The sequence below is a fragment of the Podarcis raffonei genome, chromosome 13 (genome assembly GCF_027172205.1).
Source record: "Podarcis raffonei isolate rPodRaf1 chromosome 13, rPodRaf1.pri, whole genome shotgun sequence".
Lineage (NCBI taxonomy): Eukaryota > Metazoa > Chordata > Lepidosauria > Squamata > Lacertidae > Podarcis > Podarcis raffonei.
The window spans coordinates 6,296,920-6,315,452 of NC_070614.1; the positions used below are offsets into that span (position 1 = coordinate 6,296,920).

The following is an 18,533-nucleotide window of genomic DNA, read 5'->3' on the forward strand; positions in this document are numbered from 1 at the left end:
TACTTGCACTTTGACGTGCTTTCAAACTGCTAGGTTGGCAGGAGCAGGGACCGAGCAACGGGAGCTCACCCCGTCACGGGGATTCGAACTACCGACCTTCTGATCAGCAAGTCCTAGGCTCTGTGGTTTAACCCACAGCGCCACCCGCATAGAGTGCAGAATAGAGGGCAGAATAGAGTGGGACTATTACTCCCCTTGACCGGGACACTATACTTCTGCTGACGCAGCCTAGAATAGCATTAGCTTTTTTTGCCGCTGCACCACACTGTTGGCAAGGCGGTGCGCTTGCTTTCCACATGTACCACTGGCAAGCCAGGTGACCCCCATCTGACATTTGCATAGCTATGTGCCGATCCTGCCTATGCGCCAATCGTGACATGGGTCGCTATGTCAATTCGTTTGGTTCGTTTGGGCCCAGCCGGTCTCCTTCAGCTTATTCGCATGTCCTTCACGAAGACTGCCTCTGCCATTCAACCGCCCGCTGGCCCCGGGCAAGCCGCGCTCTCCAGCTCACCGTTTGCGCAGCGTACGGTCAGGACGCCGATCGCCTTTCCAAGGCCGTCGAGAGGGAATCCCAAGCAGCTCATGCGAGAATCCTCGAGGGCCGCTATGATAAATGCTTTTTAAAAAAAACACACCACACATTCCTCTTGCTCCCCACTTTGCGCGCAAACAAGACGCACCATTTAGTTCCATAGCCGCGCACTGGCACCCTTGGGAACCAGCTTGGGGGGTCAGAAGAGAGGACCCTCTGGCAGCTCCACCTTTTTGGCGATGCTAGCGAGGGGGAGGGGGGCCGTCAAGGAAAGGGGAGGAGCCAGGGGCGGAGCTAAGCGCGCCGCCCCTGCCCCCGCCGCCGCGCTGGTGGCTGCGCGCAGCAGCAGCACCAAGGCGAAGCAGGAGCTCGGAGTTTCGGGCGCGCTGCTGGAGACGCGCCGCCGGGGCTTCCCAACGTCGTCGCCACCCCCGCTCGCTACCGGGACGGAGGACGAGGAGGAGCGGCTGCAGGGCCAGACGCCGAGCCGAGGAGGTTCCGCAGCGTCTCTGGCGAGGAGGAGAAGGCGGAGGAGGGCGACGACCCGGCCGAGGCAGCCGCCGCCGCCGCAGCAGCCCGCGCGCGGAGCCCATCCCGGGCGGAGCGAGGATGCTGCGCGCCCGCCCGCCGGCGCCGCCTCTGGCGGTGCTGCTGCCGCTGCTGCTCCTGCCCGGCGGGACGCTCCGGAGCGCGGCCGGCAGCCAAGGTGAGCGCGCCGGGCGAGGGATCGGGAGGGCGCCGGGCGTAGCGGGGTATGAGGGGGGCAGCGAACGAGCGAGCGCTTGCCGGGGCGCCCGTGACCCTTTTCTAGCGGCCCGCATCGGGCTTCGAGGGGCTTCGGAGGCGCAGTCCATCCAGCTGCCCGGATGGGAAGGATGAAAATAAAAAAGGGCATCTTTCTCCACGTTGGTTCTTTCCTTCCAGCCCGTCTTCTCAGGGGTGAGGAGAGGGGTTTCGGGCTCGTCCGGCAGAGTTCGTGATAGAATGGGAGAGTTGGAAGGGTCCACGAGGGTCATCTAGTCCAGCCCCCTGCAATGCAGGAATCTGCCCAACGCGGGGGTCGAACCCACGACCCTGAGATTAAGATTCTCATGCCCTTCCGATCTGGGCGTTGTGCCCACGATCTCCGCGGTATCAGACAGGCGCCGGGAGGCAATGCACTCTGCACCTGCTCAAGGGCGCCCTGGCCGTAGGTTTGACACATCTTCCCGGGTTTGTTGCGGGTGGGAGGTAGCGGTGCTGGAGATGGGAGCTTGGGCAAAGCACTGGCATGGAGCGAGCTCTTCTTTTTCATCTCCCCCTTCTCATCTCTAAGATAATTTCAGTAGCTGCTTCTCTCGCCTTCGCTTTTCTCCCCCCCCCGCCGCCCCCAGCTGCCCTCTCATCCTCCCGACTGGTAGAGGCAGTGCTTTTTCTGGGGAGGGGGGACGCAGGGGGACGCATACTCCTAAACATTTTGTGAATCTAAGTTTGGCCTCATTGAGGTGCAGCATTTCAATAGGAGTAGGAAAATGAGAGTACCCCTAAACATTTTTTTTTTTTTAGAAAAATAGCACTGGGTAGGGGGGTGAATAAGAGCAGCACTTTATGCGGGGGAAAGAACTTGCCTGGCTCCTGTTACATCCAGGCAGAAATCTCCCCAGCAAAGTTTTCCCCCATTGCTTTTTTTTCGAGACCAGGAAAATCTTCACCTGCTTTTAATGCCTACATGCTTGGCTGATGTTGATACTGAAGCAGTGGAGAAAAAAAAATAGTTGACAAAAGGAGGTTTTTTTAAAAACCTAGAGGTAAAAGTGTGGGCAATTTTTTCCTGATCTTTCACTGCAAGTGTGCGAGTGAAGATTTGTTTGCATTTTAGCCTAAACAACTTCTGGTTATACATACAGTATAAGGGGTGGTAGTTGTTTTGCAGAATACAAGGGCCTTCTGAATACGACTCACACTGATAGCTGATGGTCCAGAAAGAACCATTTTCACAGAATTGCAAGGGATCCCTAAGGGTCATCTAGACCAACCCCCTATGACGCAGGAATCTCATGCTAAATCATACGTGATTTCAGCATCTTTCCATGATTGTGGTGGCCACCGCAGGCTTAGAAGACTTTGCTTCAGTGGGCTGTTCAATACCGTTTTTGTCTTATTTGGGCTGGCAGGATCACATAGTTAAAAGAGAAAGAGGATTCAGTGTGTAGAGCTGTGGAGATGGCTCTTCTGGAGTGCAGGGGATTAGTCTGGGAGAAGAAGTGCTTCCCCTCAGATTCTGTGGGGCTAGGATGAGCAAAGAAAAACCCAGCATCCAGCAAGCAGGTTGCCTGTCCCTTCCTAAGGCATATTTCTGCGTCAGTGGCAATAGCTGGCAGGTCTTATTCCTAGCTCTTATCAGCTGAAGAACCCCCCCCCTATAATTTTTTTAATATAATTTTATAAAATTAAAAGTTGGAGGTGCCTTTAGAATTCCTGCGTGTGAGTTGGTTGAAGGGTTTGGGAATGGCTTGGATAGTATGCATTTAGATGGAAAAATAACTCCAAAGTGACTTATTTGTAGAGCTACTTCGTGTGTATGAAAGCCAGTTCATTCTGCTCACTTAACTTGAGCTATATGAAGTCTGTATAAAGAGGTGTTTATAAATGACCTCCCCTATTTTTATAGCATTTCCCCCCTCCATATTCTAGTATGGTGAGCTTAAGTGGGGGTTATAAGACTCAGGTACCATTTTTGCATGTGTTGGGTCAAAGGTGTGAGGGGGGGAGCAGAAACTCCTCAGCGAGGGGTGAGGAAACCCAGTTCTTCCTGTCACCAAAGAGAAGTGGGATTTCTTATCTCTTTCAGTTGCTTTCATAATTCCTGGGATGATAGCCTTTGCCGTGCAATGAAATCAAGATACAGTGAGATCTGATGGGAGTGTTTGTGTGTTCTGGGAACAGGACAGTAAATGAGCAATTTTGCAACAGGAAAGCCAGATGCCTTTGGAAGATTATTGGCATCTAATAGTTCTTTTATTTTGAAGCCAACGCATAACAAGGTTTGTCGCTAGCTTATATAGATGAGGATTGGTCTTGTTATACTGCGTGGTTTGATAGTCAAAGCCTTACTGGCAATGCCTCTATGTGATGTGAGCTGAGAGAAAGGTTTCCTGACTATCACCCAGAAGAAAATGATTTGTCAAAACAAAACAAAACCCTCTTTATAGGTGTAATCCCACCCCCACGGAAAAGCCTAAATTGTGGGGTCTGCAACAAACTGCTGCAGTGTTCCTGCCAGCCATTCTCTCTCAGCAGGACATTTCCTTTCTGTGGCTACTGAGGGTGTTTAGCCTTCACTGCCCCCGGTTTCAAGACTGTCATTTTGCAAACCTCAGGGATATCTCCTCCACCCTACAGTTGCCCTTTTTTTGGCTGCAATGCTGTCGGCACCGAATGCATGAGTTTGCTGTTAGAATAAGTTATTGTAACACCTGAATACTTGTGCATGGGGTGTTAGCCTCAATAATTAGAATAGCTGTGTCTATAGTTATATTGATGTTTGATTGAACTGTTTGATCTGCCCTTCGTGGAATAATATTTATGTGCCAAATGCTATCATCTGGATGACTGGATGGAGGACATTAGACATTTCTAACACAAAGGCATTTTACCTTGCTCACCCCGCTGATCTGCACTGATATGGTAACGAGAGGCTGATGGATTTGGGGCTTGGAAAATGTTCACAAGCATCTTAATTAGGAGAATGGTTGTGAAATCTGCTGGGAGTCCTTTCTTTGTGGGAGAAATCTCCTAAGCCAGGTCTCCATTGCTGATCACATAGAGAGATGGGATCAGTTCGGGAAAAAACCCAGACGGTGGTTTGTGCTAATTACACTTTGCAACCTAAGGCCAAGGGACGCGGGTGGCACTGTGGGTTAAGCCACAGAGCCTAGGACTTGCCAATCAGAAGGTCGGCGGTTCGAATCCCCACGACAGGGTGAGCTCCTGTTGCTCAGTCCCTGCTCCTGCCAACCTAGCAGTTCGAAAGCACGTCAAAGTGCAAGTAGATAAATAGGGACCGCTCTGGCGGGAAGGTAAACGGTGTTTCCGTGCACTGCTCTGGTTCGCCAGAAGAGGCTTAATCATGCTGGCCACATGACCCAGAAGCTGTACGCCGGCTCCCTCGGCCAATAAAGCGAGATGAGCGCCGCAACCCCAGAGTCGGCCACGACTGGACCTAATGGTCAGGGGTCACATTACCTTTAACCTAAGGCCACCATGGTTAAGATCTCCCGTATTTAGCACTCGTCTCTAGACATAGTGACCTATAGAGATGGATTAATAGCATGACTACAGTTTGCCAAAGCATATGTTACACAAAGTGCATTTAACACATATTGTGGCTTTTTATTTGCTAGATGACCACAAACCACAGTTTGCCAATGCAGTGCCGTGACATATCATGGTTTCGCTTCCTCAGCCATGGTGTGGCACGATTTTTGAATTAAGTCTTAGACTGACAGAGTTTCCTGATGGGTAATTAGGTGTATTTGTAAATACAATATACTGTATGTGTGTGTTTTCAAAAAGTTGGCACTCCCAGAAAGATGGATTGAGGAAGGCAAAATATAGCTAGGAAGTGACTGTATTTATACCTTGGCAGAGATCAGTTGATGCTATAATGCATAATGTTTTAGTGAGGGGCCTGGATGTCTTTCTGCTTAGATGGAAAGCATGGGTTTATTCCCTTAGGAAAACATAGTTTCTGACTGGAAAGTACTCGGTCAAAAAGCCCAGAGTTGTGTGCACAGTGCTGACTGAAAATTTTAGCTCCGGGAGAGAGTAAGGGCTGCTGTAACAGACTGTTTTCCCAGATCCATCTTTTGGGACAGTGTATCTTGCAGCTCATAACTTTGAGATGTGTGGGGAGCCTTTTCAGTTATGCCCTCCTAATATTTCATTAGCATGGCAAAATGAAATTAACCCTAGTCACATCCTACAAAGTCAACATACGTGCTGCAGGAACGACTGACTTTGTGGAACTGAGCAGGTTATTGGCTTGAAACTGAACAGCCAAATTTGGAAGAGGCCGGGGGGGGGGGGAACGTTGGAAAATAACCAATGAATTATGCAGTCAGATACAGGATTGTTGCACCTTGTCTACTTGGCTGCTTCCGTTCACCCTCTGTTCCTGCCCTTTTAAGAGGGGCATGGCATTAGAAGTGAACCAGGGTTTATTCGCTAATGGCCAGTTGGTACCATTTGGAAGTTTATTTGTAAACAGGCATTATTTGACAAATGCTTTGCACACCAGGGGGTGCCTTGGCCAATTATGACCAAACAACACTGTCTGTGGAAGTGGCTCGCCTTGCAGAGAGCCAGCCACCATTCATTGCGACAATAGTCACTAATGTCCTTTTTCTAGGGTCCTTGGAAGTTCAGCTCCCCGAAGCGTAGCTGTACTCCTTCCAACATGTGGAATAGAACTGAGGATCACTTGAGCTGGTTCTGCAGGCTGATGGAAAAAGCTTAAACTCCACTTTTATAACCAGTGTCAGGTTTTTTTAAAAAAAGAAGATTATGGGCCCAATCAAGATTTCATTGATTTCAGCGAGTTGGCATATTCTTAACTCTCCCCCATTAAAATGAACGAGTCTTGAAACTATTAAAGAATCTTGCTGTATAATTCAAATAGACTTTTTTATTTTTATGAAGTTTAATTTTCCGGCAAAGATCTTTAATCGCTTGGCTTTGTAAAGGCACTGGTCTCCCCCCTCCCACCCCGCTTTTCTTTGAGAGCTAATAATTGGAATTTTCTGTGGCCTTGTAACAAATATTATATCGCTGTTACATCTGAGTGAATGTTAGAGGATTTGGTTCTGGATAGAGAGATTTCTAAAAGTTAACCTGCCTGCTCTTCAGAATTATGAGTGGATCAGCAGTGATACTTTAAAGCAGCTAAGTTGAAAAGCACTCGTCAAGATCTCCAGAAAGCAATGCAAGGCTGAAATAGGTTTTTGATTAGCACTCTAATGACATCACTGCTATACTTTACTGGTCAAGACCTAGCTCTTTTTTTTAATAGGTACTTGCTGCTCAGTTGTGCTGCTAAGGCAGGCACCCCCAAACTCAGCCCTCCAGATGTTTTGGGGCTACAACTCCCATCATCCTTAGCTAACAGGACCGGTGGTCAGGGATGATGGGAATTGTAGTCCCAGAACATCTGGAGGGCCAAGTTTGGTGATGCCTGTGCTAAGGGTATTACGGTTTTAGCTCAGCACTGTTTGTTTAATTGCATGTATTGTAACTTGTAGGCTACAATCCTGCACTCACTTACGTGGGAGGAAGTCCTTTGGAACTCAGTGAATTCCCCACTCCTGGTAGCCACATATAGGGTTGCACTGTTAGCATGCCATTTTATGTACACCAAATAGCATGTACAAGCAGCACCTGACAGTCTTGAAATATTATAAATAGTAAATAATAAGCGCTGTCTCCGAGAAGCTCTGTTTCACGTATTGCTTTGCCAAGTAGTTTTCATTCCCTTTCTGCAAAAAATAAATAATAATAATAAAAAGCAGGTGTGGGGATCAAGCTGTTACTTGAACTTCAGATGAAGTATTGTGCTGTAAATGTACGTACAGGTGTTTTCATAGTGCGCTCAAGGGAGATGTTGTATCATAGTGGCTCCATTTATGGTTCAGACTGAGCAATGGTTCTCAAAGGGTGTGGCAAGAGTGGCTGGAAGATCCAAAGACAATCAAAGAAACAATCAAAGAAACAGTGTAATATAGTCCAGCCCAGTTTCAAAATAACTTTTGTTTTGATGCCCAACCGGAAACAGTATCAGTACCTCTCTTCAAGAGCATTGGCTATTCTTCTACAGTTCTCTACAACAAATTGTTGTGAACAGGGATTTTCAACTCAGACAAATATGAAAGATCAGAAAAGAGAAAGGCTTTTTTGTGTTGATGAGGAGAGGAGAGTTTGATTGTCTCAAATTAGACCCAATATCAATGAGATTACAGTGGTACCTTGGGTTAAGAACTTAATTCATTCCAGAGGTCCGTTCTTAACCTGAAGCACCACTTTAGCTAATGAGGCCTCCCACTGCCGCGGTGCGATTTCTGTTCTCATCCTGAAGCAATGTTCTTAACCTGAGGTACTATGTCTGGGTTAGTGGAGTCTGTAACCTGAAGCGTCTGTAACCCGAGGTACCACTGTACTGGGGAAAAGCAAGCTCACACATTGAGTTTGTATACATACTTAAAGTACATATGTAAAAGGCTCATTTATCATTATATTTTGGGAATGATTTATGTTCTTATGCAGCTGCATTGTTTTATACTTTCTGATCATATTATAAAGTAGCTCTGTACTGTGTTATAAATCAAGCACTGCTAGAAGTTGTTTCTTTTTGTTTTCCAATCTATTTTTTATCAATTAAAACAACAACAACAACCTGGTGTGGTGAGAGCAAGTTTTTATTCTGTGTGGCCCACAGGGAAAAAACGATTAGAGGATCCCCTAGTTTAGAGGATCAGAAACAATGTGAGTTTGTTGCATCCCTCCTTTGCAGTTTCCCTTCTCTATTTCCTGTTTAGCATTTACCATACTTTATCACGACAACTATGGCAGCTTTGGAGAGGTGATTTTTCTCAGAACTGACCTTGTCTGAAGAAGTGTGCATGCACATGAAAGCTTATACCCAGAACAAACTTAGTTAGTCTCTAAGGTGCTACTGGACATTTTATTTCTTTATTTCGACTTGTCAGGGAGAGATAGAGTTAAACATTGTCTCCTCACCCCCAGGGTCCTGGAGCCTTTAAGGCTTCTCCATGGTTGCTATTAACAAAAATGTGCATGTTAATTGCATTCCTGCAATTAATGCCCCATCTAGTTTGGCCTTTAGTCAAGGTTGTAAAGTTGCAATTGAACTTGTTCTTGTTTTGTCCTTTTCTGGAAAAGGAAACCATGGAGATGTGCAGAGTAAATACAATCCCTACATAGTTTGGATCTTCCTTAGTGCTATCTTTTAGTCTCCAGTTGACAAAAGAGGGAGCACTAGAATACAAGATTCTATTTTCTTCATGCTTTTCCCTCTAATGAATACCCAATGTGGAGGCTAAGAAGATTGGAAGACAATAAAATTAAGGGAAAAAATTGCACTTAATGTAGCTTTCCCTATAAGTTTTATTTATATTTTTTCCACTGTTAGCTATATGTATGTAGCAACAAAATAATTTGTTGGTTATTATTTTGAAACTGCCATCTGAGCACAATCACAAGAAAGTAAGCCATGAAACTCAGTGGGATTCACTTCTCAGTAAATGTGTTTAGGGTTGAGAGTTGTTTTTTTTAAAATAAAAAAAATCTAAGATTGAAATGTATGTTAATCAGGCAACTTGTAGGAGAAATAACTGCTGACACCAGCATCCTTTTTAAAAACTAATAAGTGTGTGTGAGAGAGATAAAAGTGATTCCCAGATATAATTATACAGTGTAAATTTGGAGAAATTAAATCTAAGGCTGATGAACCTAATTGTCTTGATGATTTGAGAAGAACAGGCGCTCATATTAAGTCACTTGTTCCCGCATTCTTAGAATGTGGGTTTTACTTTTTATATGCATGATTTAAAGAGAAGGAAGGGGGACAGACCACTAGAGTTTGTGAGATGGGACATCCTGCTGATAATTGACTTGCATGGAGAGTGTGCTGTCATGATAGACACAGCATTATTCCATCAATCATGCATGTTGTTACATCAATGCATTAAATTAATTAGGTGCGTCCATATGTGAAGTCCCTATAAGTAGGCTACAAATCTGCTTTAACCTTCTCTCACTAAGCTCAAATGTATTCTGTTGGCACATCATGCAATTTCTTACAAACTGGATAAACTTGATTTCTTTCTTTCTTTCTTTTTTTAAAAAATTGATACCACCCCCAATCTTAAATACTGCAATAGCTGGAATACTAAGTAATCTGAATATAAGCATGCTAAAACAATTTTTTTTGAATTATGGTGCTGGAGGAGACTCTTGAGAGTCCCATGGACTGCAAGAAGATCAAACCTATCCATTCTTAAGGAAATCAGCCCTGAGTGCTCACTGGAAGGACAGATCCTGAAGCTGAGGCTCCAATACTTTGGCCACCTCATGAGAAGAGAAGACTCCCTGGAAAAGACCCTGATGTTGGGAAAGATTGAGGGCACAAGGAGAAGGGGACGACAAAGGACGAGATGGTTGTTCTGAAAGCTGCTAACATGAGTTTGACCAAACTGCGGGAGGCAGTGGAAGACAGGAGTGCCTGGCATGCTGTGGCCCATGGGGTCATAAAGAGTCGGACACGACTAAACAACAACAACAACAACAAAACAAATTTGAACATTGCTTAAATATGAATATTTATCCAATACTTTCCATATGCAGCTGTTTCATATTTACCTGATGAAAATAAAATGCTCAATTTTATCCAGTAGCTGTCTTGACTTGCTTTAAGCTTCACAGTCAACAATGTGATGCAGCAGCAGCAAAAAAAGTGAATGCAATTCTAGGCTGCTTCAGCAGAAGTCTAGTGTCCAGAACAAGGGAAGTAATAGTCCATTCTGCCTTGGTCAGACCACACCTGGAATACTGGGCCCAGTTCTGGATGCCACAGTTTAAGGATATTGACAAGCTGGAATGTGTGCAGAGGAGGGTAGCCCAAATGACGTAGGATCTGGAAACCAAGCCTTATGAGGAACGGTTGAGGGAATTGGGTATGTTTAGCCTGGATAAGAAGAGACTGAGAGCAGATATGATAACTATCTTCAAATATCTCATGGGCTGTCACATGGAAGATGGAGCAAGCTTGTTTTCTCTTGCCCCAGAGGGTAGGACCCAAACCAATGGATTCAAGTAATAATAATAATAATAATAATAATAATAATAATAATAATAATAATTTATTTATTTATACCCCGCCCATCTGGCTGGGCTTCCCCAGCCTCTCTGGGTGGCTTCCAAAAAATATATATTAAAATACTGTAATACTGTACATCAAACATTAAAAGCTTCCCTAAACAGGGTTGCCTTCAGATGTCTTCTAAAAGTCTGGTAGTTGTTGTTCTCTTTGACATCTGGTGGGAGGACGTTCCACAGGGCGGGCACCACTACTGAGAAGGCCCTCTGCCTGGTTCCCTGTAACTTGGCTTCTCGCAGTGAGGGAACTGCCAGAAGGCCCTCAGTGCTGGACCTCAGTGTCCGGGTAGAACGATGGGGGTGGAGATGCTCCTTCAGTTACAAGAAAGGTGATTCAGGTTAAACATCAGAAATAACTTTTTGATGGTAAGAGATGTTTGACAGTGGAACGGATTTCCCTGGAAGGTGGTGTCCTCTCCTTCCTTAGAAGTTTTGAAGCAGAGGTTGGGCGGCCAATAGTCATGTATGATCTAGTTGAGATTCCTGCATTTCAGAGGGTTGGACTAGATAACTTACCAACTCTACAATTCTGTGAAACTTTGGTCAAAGCCTTCTACAACAGCATGTTCCAGGTTTCCCTCAACTTTTATTAGGTTTGAATTACCACATGATTTGGATTGTTGTGTGATGTTTTGGGGTACAGCCCCTGAAGGTAGTGAAAATGGAAGTGTGTATTCTGAGAGCCTTTGGTTTCAATCCCACTCCAACCTATCTGAATAACAGTGAGGGCTAAAAAATCATGCAGATAAGATACTGGGGCCAAAGTGAGCCTGTAAATTGATGCTTTCATTTTTAGCTGCTCTTTATGTCTATAGGTACATAGCATAGAACCCATTTGTGGGAAAGAAGTCTAAAGGGTTAAAATATAAGACCAATATGTCCGTGTTACCCACGATCACTAGAAACCTGAATTTTTAAAATATTTATTTCCTGTTAGAACCTTCATTGTGAACTAGCAGAACTATGTGTGTGTCTTCCACCCTCCAAACTATAGCTATTTATGGAGTTCTTACTGAGTTCTTACTAAGTAATCCTGTCTTTGGGGTCATTTTGCTTCCGGTTGCTTCTGCAAATGTTTCCAAGCAAACCTACCCTTTCACCGTAGCATTTTGCCAAGGCCTAATTATCACTCTCCATCAAGGACCCTTCAAGGAGCCCTGTTCTCTGTTTACAGAAAAATTCTTACAAAAGGCGTTTGTGGCTGTCTTTATGCATCCTTGTAATCAGCCACTTCACAGTTGTGCAAATGTAGATGCATGTATTTTATATGTATATATACAGTGGTACCTCGGGTTAAGAACTTAATTTGTTCTGGAGGTCCATTCTTATCCTGAAACTGTTCTTAACCTGAAGTACCACTTTATCTAATGGGGCCTTCTGCCGCCGCGTGATTTCTGTTCTCACCCTGAAGCAAAGTTCTTAACCTGAGGAACTATTTCTGGGTTAGCGGAGTCTGTAACCTGAAGTGTCTGTAACCCGAGGTACCACTGTATATACATTCTTTACAAGGAAAAAGTTCAAATTCGAAGACCAGCTTCAATGCCAAACTGTAGCAGTGAAAAGTGAGCTTGCTTATCTGTGTGTGGCCTGTGGGTTATGTTTTCTAAGATTTTCCCACATTCCTTTGTGCTGGTCAGACCAAAGGTCTACATCAGAACTGGGGCCAGCAAACTTTTTCAGCAGGGGGCCGGTCCACTGTCCCTCAGACTATGTGGTGAGCTGGACTATATTTCTTTTTGGGGGGGGGGGAGCAAATGAACGAATTCCTATGTCCCACAAGTAACCCAGAGATGCATTTTAAATAGCACACATTCTACTCATGTAAAAACATGCTGATTCCTGGATTGTCCACGGGCTGGATTTAGAAGGCAATTGGGCCGGATTCGGCCCTTGGGCCTTAGTTTGCATACCCATGGTCTACATAGTCCATCATTCTGTTCTCACAGTGGCCAGCCAAATGTCTGTGGGAAGTCCACAACAGCACATGAGTGCCATACCACTTTCCCACTCTTGCTCCCCATCAAATGGTATTCCAGGGTTTGTGGCTGGATTCTGCAGAGTAGCCTTGCAGAATCAGTGTGTAAGACCTTTTCAAAGCAGCGCACGCCTTTGTTTTCCCAGGTGACACGATTCCTCAAGAGAAAGAGGAAGGAAACGGTGAGCTTTAGGAAAGTGAACAATTGTTTCCATTGCATGGATGGAACTTTCAGCATTTTCCATGTGTTGTAATTGTGATTTCTACCAAGGCGTCGTCTCTTGGGGGAAAGGGCGTCTGTAAAGCTTCGTTTTGCTTTGCACAAAGGCCCTAATCTGTTCCAGGCAAGGGAGCACCTTGGTTACAAACGGCATGTGCTCATTTTTAAGAGAGAGGGAGCTGAGCCAGTGTGATGTAGTGGTTAAGAGCGGTGGACCCGTAATCTGGTGAAACAGGTTCACGTCCCCGCTCCCCCACATGCAGCTGCTGGGTGACCTTGGTTAGTCACACTTCGCTGAAGTCTCTCAGCCCCACTCACCTCACAGAGTGTTTGTTGTGGGGGAGGAAGGGAAAGGAGAATGTTAGCCGCTTTGAGCCTCCTTCCGGTAGTGATAAAATGGAATATCAAATCCAGACTCCTCCTCCTCCTCCTCTTCTTCTTCTTCTTCTTCCCTCCACAAATGCAAGAACTTCACCCAGGGCACAAATTGACTTAAGTGATAACCTTGTTTGCACTTCTGAAATAAAACTTCTGAATTAAGTGAATTGGTATAATTTGGCTTGCATTGTTTGTTTTCAGGGTTTTTATAGTACAGTGGTACCTCGGGTTACATACGCTTCAGGTTACAGACTCTGTTAACCCAGAAACAGCGCTTCAGGTTAAGAACTTTGCTTCATGATGAGAACAGAAATCATGCTCCAGCGGCGTGGCGGCAGCAGGAGACCCCATTAGCTAAAGTGGTGCTTCAAAGGCCTGGAAACGATGCCTTATGAGGAACGGCTAAGGGAGCTGGGCATGTTTAGCCTGGAGAAGAGGAGGTTAAGGGGTGATATGATAGCCATGTTCAAATATATAAAAGGATGTCATATAGAGGAGGGAGAAAGGTTGTTTTCTGCTGCTCCAGAGAAGCAGACACGGAGCAATGGATCCAAACTACAAGAAAGAAGATTCCACCTAAACATTAGGAAGAACTTCCTGACAGTAAGAGCTGTTTGACAGTGGAATTTGCTGCCCAGGAGTGTGGTGGAGTCTCCTTCTTTGGAGGTCTTTAAGCAGAGGCTTGACAACCATATGTCAGGAGTGCTCTGATGGTGTTTCCTGCTTGGCAGGGGGTTGGACTTGATGGCCCTTGTGGTCTCTTCCAACTCTATGATTCTATGATTCTAGGTTAAGAACAGTTTCAGGTTAAGTACGGACCTCCGGAAAGAATTAACTACGTAACCCGAGGTACCACTGTAGCTGGAGTTTTTCTTGGAAGTATGGGATTTGTACAGAGAAAAGAAGGCTAGGCTTGAAGGTTAGTCTAGTTGACCAGGGCAGGGGTGGAGGGCGGTGGTTACGGGTTGCCCCAGGTGTCACCACTGAGGGGGGTGACAAAATGCTGGGCGGCACTCACCGCGGGGCCTGCAGTGAGTCAGAGCTTCGGTGCGCGCGGGTTCTGCGCTGCCCAAATGGTCCACCCCCTGCCTCTCCCCCAGCTGTAGGGCGGCTGAGTGGGAGGAGGCAGGCAGACTCTGGAGGCCCACGCTGCGCCCTGCCCCTATGGGCAGCTCGCCCCACCCTTGCCCTGCCCCTATGTGCGGCCCGCGCCTTGGCGCATCACCCCAGGGGCCCAAGCGGCTTCTTCCACTGCTGAACCAGGGTGCTAATTCTATAGCTTTAGCCCTTAGAGAAGGATGGGGAAATGGCGGAGGAATTGAGGTCTCCTCTCACACAAACTATGCATAGCCTTTCTCGGATTTCAGAACCTTAGCAGAAGTTCCTAGAATCATAGAATTGCAAGGATGGAAGGGAACGTGAAGGTTCATCTCGTCTAAGTTGTTAATGTACAGTGGTACCTTGGGCTACATACGCTTCAGGTTGCAGACTCCGCTAACCCAGAAATAGTTCCTCAGGTTAAGAACTTTGCTTCAGGATGAGAACAGAAATCACGCAGCGGCAGCAGGAGGCCCCATTAGCTAAAGTGGTGCTTCAGGTTAAGAACAGTTTCAGGTTAAGAACGGACCTCTGGAATGAATTAAGTTCTTAACCTGAGGTACCACTGTACTTTCATTCTTTCCTGTGTCCATGAAATCTAGAATTTTGTTGATTCTTTAGTGGATACTAGTGTGTTCATGAACCGGGGAACCTCCAGAGGCTTCCTAAAACTGCAGTTCAAACTATCAACCTTACTTTGACCCATTCTCTTCCATTTTATTTTAAAATGCAGGTGTTAATGAAATTAAATGGAAATAAAGGTAATTAATGCAATCATGGGTATTGTTTTTTTTTGGGGGGGGGGTTACATCATCTGCATTACCATGGGTAATTACCAGGGGTACCATAGTTAAAAGAATTGTTTTATTCAAGACTGGAAAACAAAGCAAAACACTTGCACAAATAGAGTTCAGATTTTGTACCCTAAAAAGCTGTTCCTTGTTTGCTGGAGCTCTGAAGAGGAACATTTCTGTCGGAACAGGGGATTCTCACCACTGCATTTTTTATTTTTTTTTGAGGGACCTCACTTGTTAAATTTGAAGGTCTTGCTGAAAGGGTTAGGGTAGCTCAAATTTCTTTAACTGAAGCAACAGAAGAATTCAGGCAGTTTTGTTGCCTGTAGTTGAGCTTTTTCTGTGTCACTCTCTGTTCTCCCACCTTATCTAGTTTAATAGTATGCATGACATATTTTGTTAATTGCATTCTTTTAAAAATGCATATCGGGGTATTGGATTACCCAAACTTCTAGCAAAATGCTTTTCTAGTAGAATTGCATCCATTTCAAAATGCAGAGGAGTTCTTTTCTCTCTCCGACGCCCTCCTTACCCAATTAGGTATTGATTAGTGAGGCTGGGTCAAAGTTGCAAAATGGCACAATGCAGCCTGCTGTCTGTTGCCACCACAGGAAAACTCTTCCTGTTCTATGTGCTTGAGCCTTTGTTCTGGCGGCCTCCTACATGCATAAACAGTGTTAGCATCATATCATAAGTGCCTGTTCTTCCTCACCTGGTCTTAAAGGGATAGTGGCTCTTTAAAACAGAAGCTAGGAAGTCTTTTGCCCTATGCCCAAATTTTCCCAATTTAGCAATTGTGTGTGTGCCTGTCTGTGTGCTTAAAGAGATGAAAATTTTGACCTTTTCAAAATGTAGGCAGTCCATAGCCCAAGCCTTCAGTTCTGCTCTAGACCCTGGCATGTATCTGGTGACGTCAGGCACACATGAGGCCTTACAAGTCTTTGTGCGTCTCCAGTAACAGAGGTGGGCACTTGGAGCAGGTCAGCAATAATTCACATGGCTTCAGTGAAGTTAACAGCCCAGGAGGCCAGGCCTAGAGAGCACAGCAACTCTTCCTGGAAGATCTTGCCCCAATGAGGCAGCTGTGGGGACTTGAAGGTCCTTGCTTTCCCACAGCTCCCTAAGTCTCCTTCTCCCCATGGTTTCTTCCCAAGCAGTCTGATGCTCCACATCATCTTTGCTCCACCGTCTCCATACCTCTTCAGGTTCTGGGGGACCAGAGGAGAGTAACTTGTAGCAAAAGGGAGACCCCCTGGCTTCCTCAGCAGCTTGCCTCATCTCTGCCTCTGGAGTTCTGTCTGCCACAGACTCTCCCTGCTCACTCAACCCTGTTGCCTCTTTTGACACCTCCTCCTCCCGGTCTGCTCATTCTTCTTCTTCTTCTTTTTTAAAAAAAGATATTTATTGAGATTTTCAATTTTTTATACAAACAAAAAACAAACAAAAAAATAAAATAAAAAAAACATATAGTTCAAAATGCAATCTTTTCATTAACATATTTCTCTGACCTCCTCATACCTCCCCTTCTTGTATTCCCTTTTAAATTCTTTGTTCAGCAAATCCTTAACTTAAAGCATTACAGCTTATAATATCACCTTATTTTCTATCCAAACCCTTTTTTTCATCCATGTTCCTTTATATCATTACAGCTAGAAACCACTCAATTTCAATCCAACATCATTCAGCATTCCTTAATTTTACAATATTTCTGTAAATAGTCCTTAAATTTTTTCCAATCTTCTTCTGCCGACTCTTCTCCCTGGTCACGGATTCTGCTCGTCATTTCTGCCAATCCCATACAGTCAATCAGTTTCATCTGCCATTCTTCCAGAGTGGGTAGATCTTGCGTCTTCCAATACTTTGCGATGAGTATTCTTGCTGCTGTTGTAGCATACATAAAAAAAGTTCTGTCCTTCTTTGGCACCACTTGGCCGGCCATGCCCAAGAGAAAGGCCTCTGGTTTCTTCAAGAAGGTATATTTAAATACCTTTTTCAATTCATTATATATCATTTCCCAGAAAGCCTTAATCCTAGGGCACGTCCACCAAAGGTGAAAGAATGTACCTTCAGTTTCCTTACATTTCCAACATTTATTATCGGGCAAATGATAGATTTTTGCAAGCTTGACTGGGGTCATGTACCAGCTGTATATCATTTTCATAATATTCTCTCTTAAGGCATTACATGCCGTAAATTTAATCCCGGTGGTCCACAACTGTTCCCAGTCAGCAAACATAATATTGTGTCCAACGTCTTGTGCCCACTTAATCATTACCGATTTAACCGTCTCATCCTGAGTATTCCATTTCAGCAGCAAGTTATACATTTTTGACAAAGTCTTAGTTTTGGATTCTAACAATTCTGTTTCCAATTTAGATTTTTCCACCTGGAATCGGTCTGCTCATTCTTCTTCCTCTGACCACTCATCGTCATCCCACCACCAATCCTCTGGCTCTGAGCCTTTTCACTTGGGGTTTCCCTAGCTGGTACCTCCTTCCACTCCTCTGCACCCAGCCAGTCCATGGCCAGATGTGAATCTAGGTCCTCGTCTGCACCCATCTTTTGTGTACCAGGTTCCAGTTGGGAAGACCCAGTTCACCTCTGGAGATGTGCAGACTTCGTGGAAGCTTGAAGGCTCCCTTGTATGTCTAGCTTGGCTGTGCATCATGGAACTGAACCAGTATCAAGTGAGCTTACAGCTTGGTGCAGAAATAGACTTTGCCCCAGACCTGGGAGGCTTTTCACTTTTTCAAACAGAGAGCAGCATCTTTAGCATCCTGCAAATGCTGCTTGTTAAGGAAGGAGTATGTTGGTCCCCTCCAAGAGAGAATTGTTTCTTGTTTCATTTTGGGAGCTCATTCCATTGTACACATGTTCTTCTTCAGATGGTGTGTTGAGCATAAAGGCTATTTATAACCAATTTCCTTCCATAGCTGGCTTTCTGTAGCACCTAAATAGATTCATCCTAGTATAAATTCTCCTTTTCTTTCATGCAAATAATTAATAAAGTATTTGCTTCGTACAGTGGCGTTTTGATTTCTTGTGGGGGTTTCACCTGTCTTTTGCGTTTTGATTTCCTAGATCACTGAATCCGTCTCTTGGTTTCAGGAGTGGTTTGGATTTACAGCTTTGCAGAATTACTTAACACAACAGGGAGAACGGCAGGGAAACAAGTAATTGCTGTGGAGCAATGAAATCAATAAGGATTTACGAGGGGAGAAAAGTTTTGACTTCTAATGATGAAGGAGCTTGAACGCTTTGGTACAGCCGAGAGGTCTGGGCAAGATGGTCTTCTGGGACAGCATTGGAGCTCTGTTGTCACCTTCAACTTGGGCTTCTAGCCAGAGCAGGTACTTGCTGCATGAACACTTCACTGCAGGGGCAGCCAAAATGATTCCTTGCAGATGTTGCTGCAACTCTCAGCATCTCTGACCACTGGCCATGCAGGTGGAGGCTGATGAGAGATGAATTACATATGGATGACACCACAAAGCCTATATCCCAGACTTCCTCAAACTTGGCCCTCCAGATGTTTTTGGCTTACAACTCCCATGATCCCTAGCTAGTAGGATCAGTGGTCAGGGATGATGGGAATTGTAGCCTCAA

At 45.1% G+C, this 18,533-nt stretch overlaps 1 protein-coding gene across 10 annotated transcripts in view; it reads left to right on the plus strand.

Moving 5' to 3' along the window:
• The first annotated feature begins 823 nt into the window (after nt 1–823).
• The window catches only part of EPHA5 (EPH receptor A5), a 232,952-nt gene continuing 215,242 nt past the window's right edge, over nt 824–18,533 (plus strand). For 6 of the 10 annotated variants that reach the window (XM_053363669.1, XM_053363670.1, XM_053363671.1 and 3 more), the window contains exon 1: nt 824–1,241. In XM_053363669.1, coding sequence (XP_053219644.1) covers nt 1,145–1,241 — 97 coding nt within the window. In that variant the 5' untranslated portion in view covers nt 824–1,144. The remainder of the gene's footprint in view (nt 1,242–18,533) is intronic. The other 4 variants (XM_053363665.1, XM_053363666.1, XM_053363667.1 and 1 more) reach the window with 2 other exon arrangements.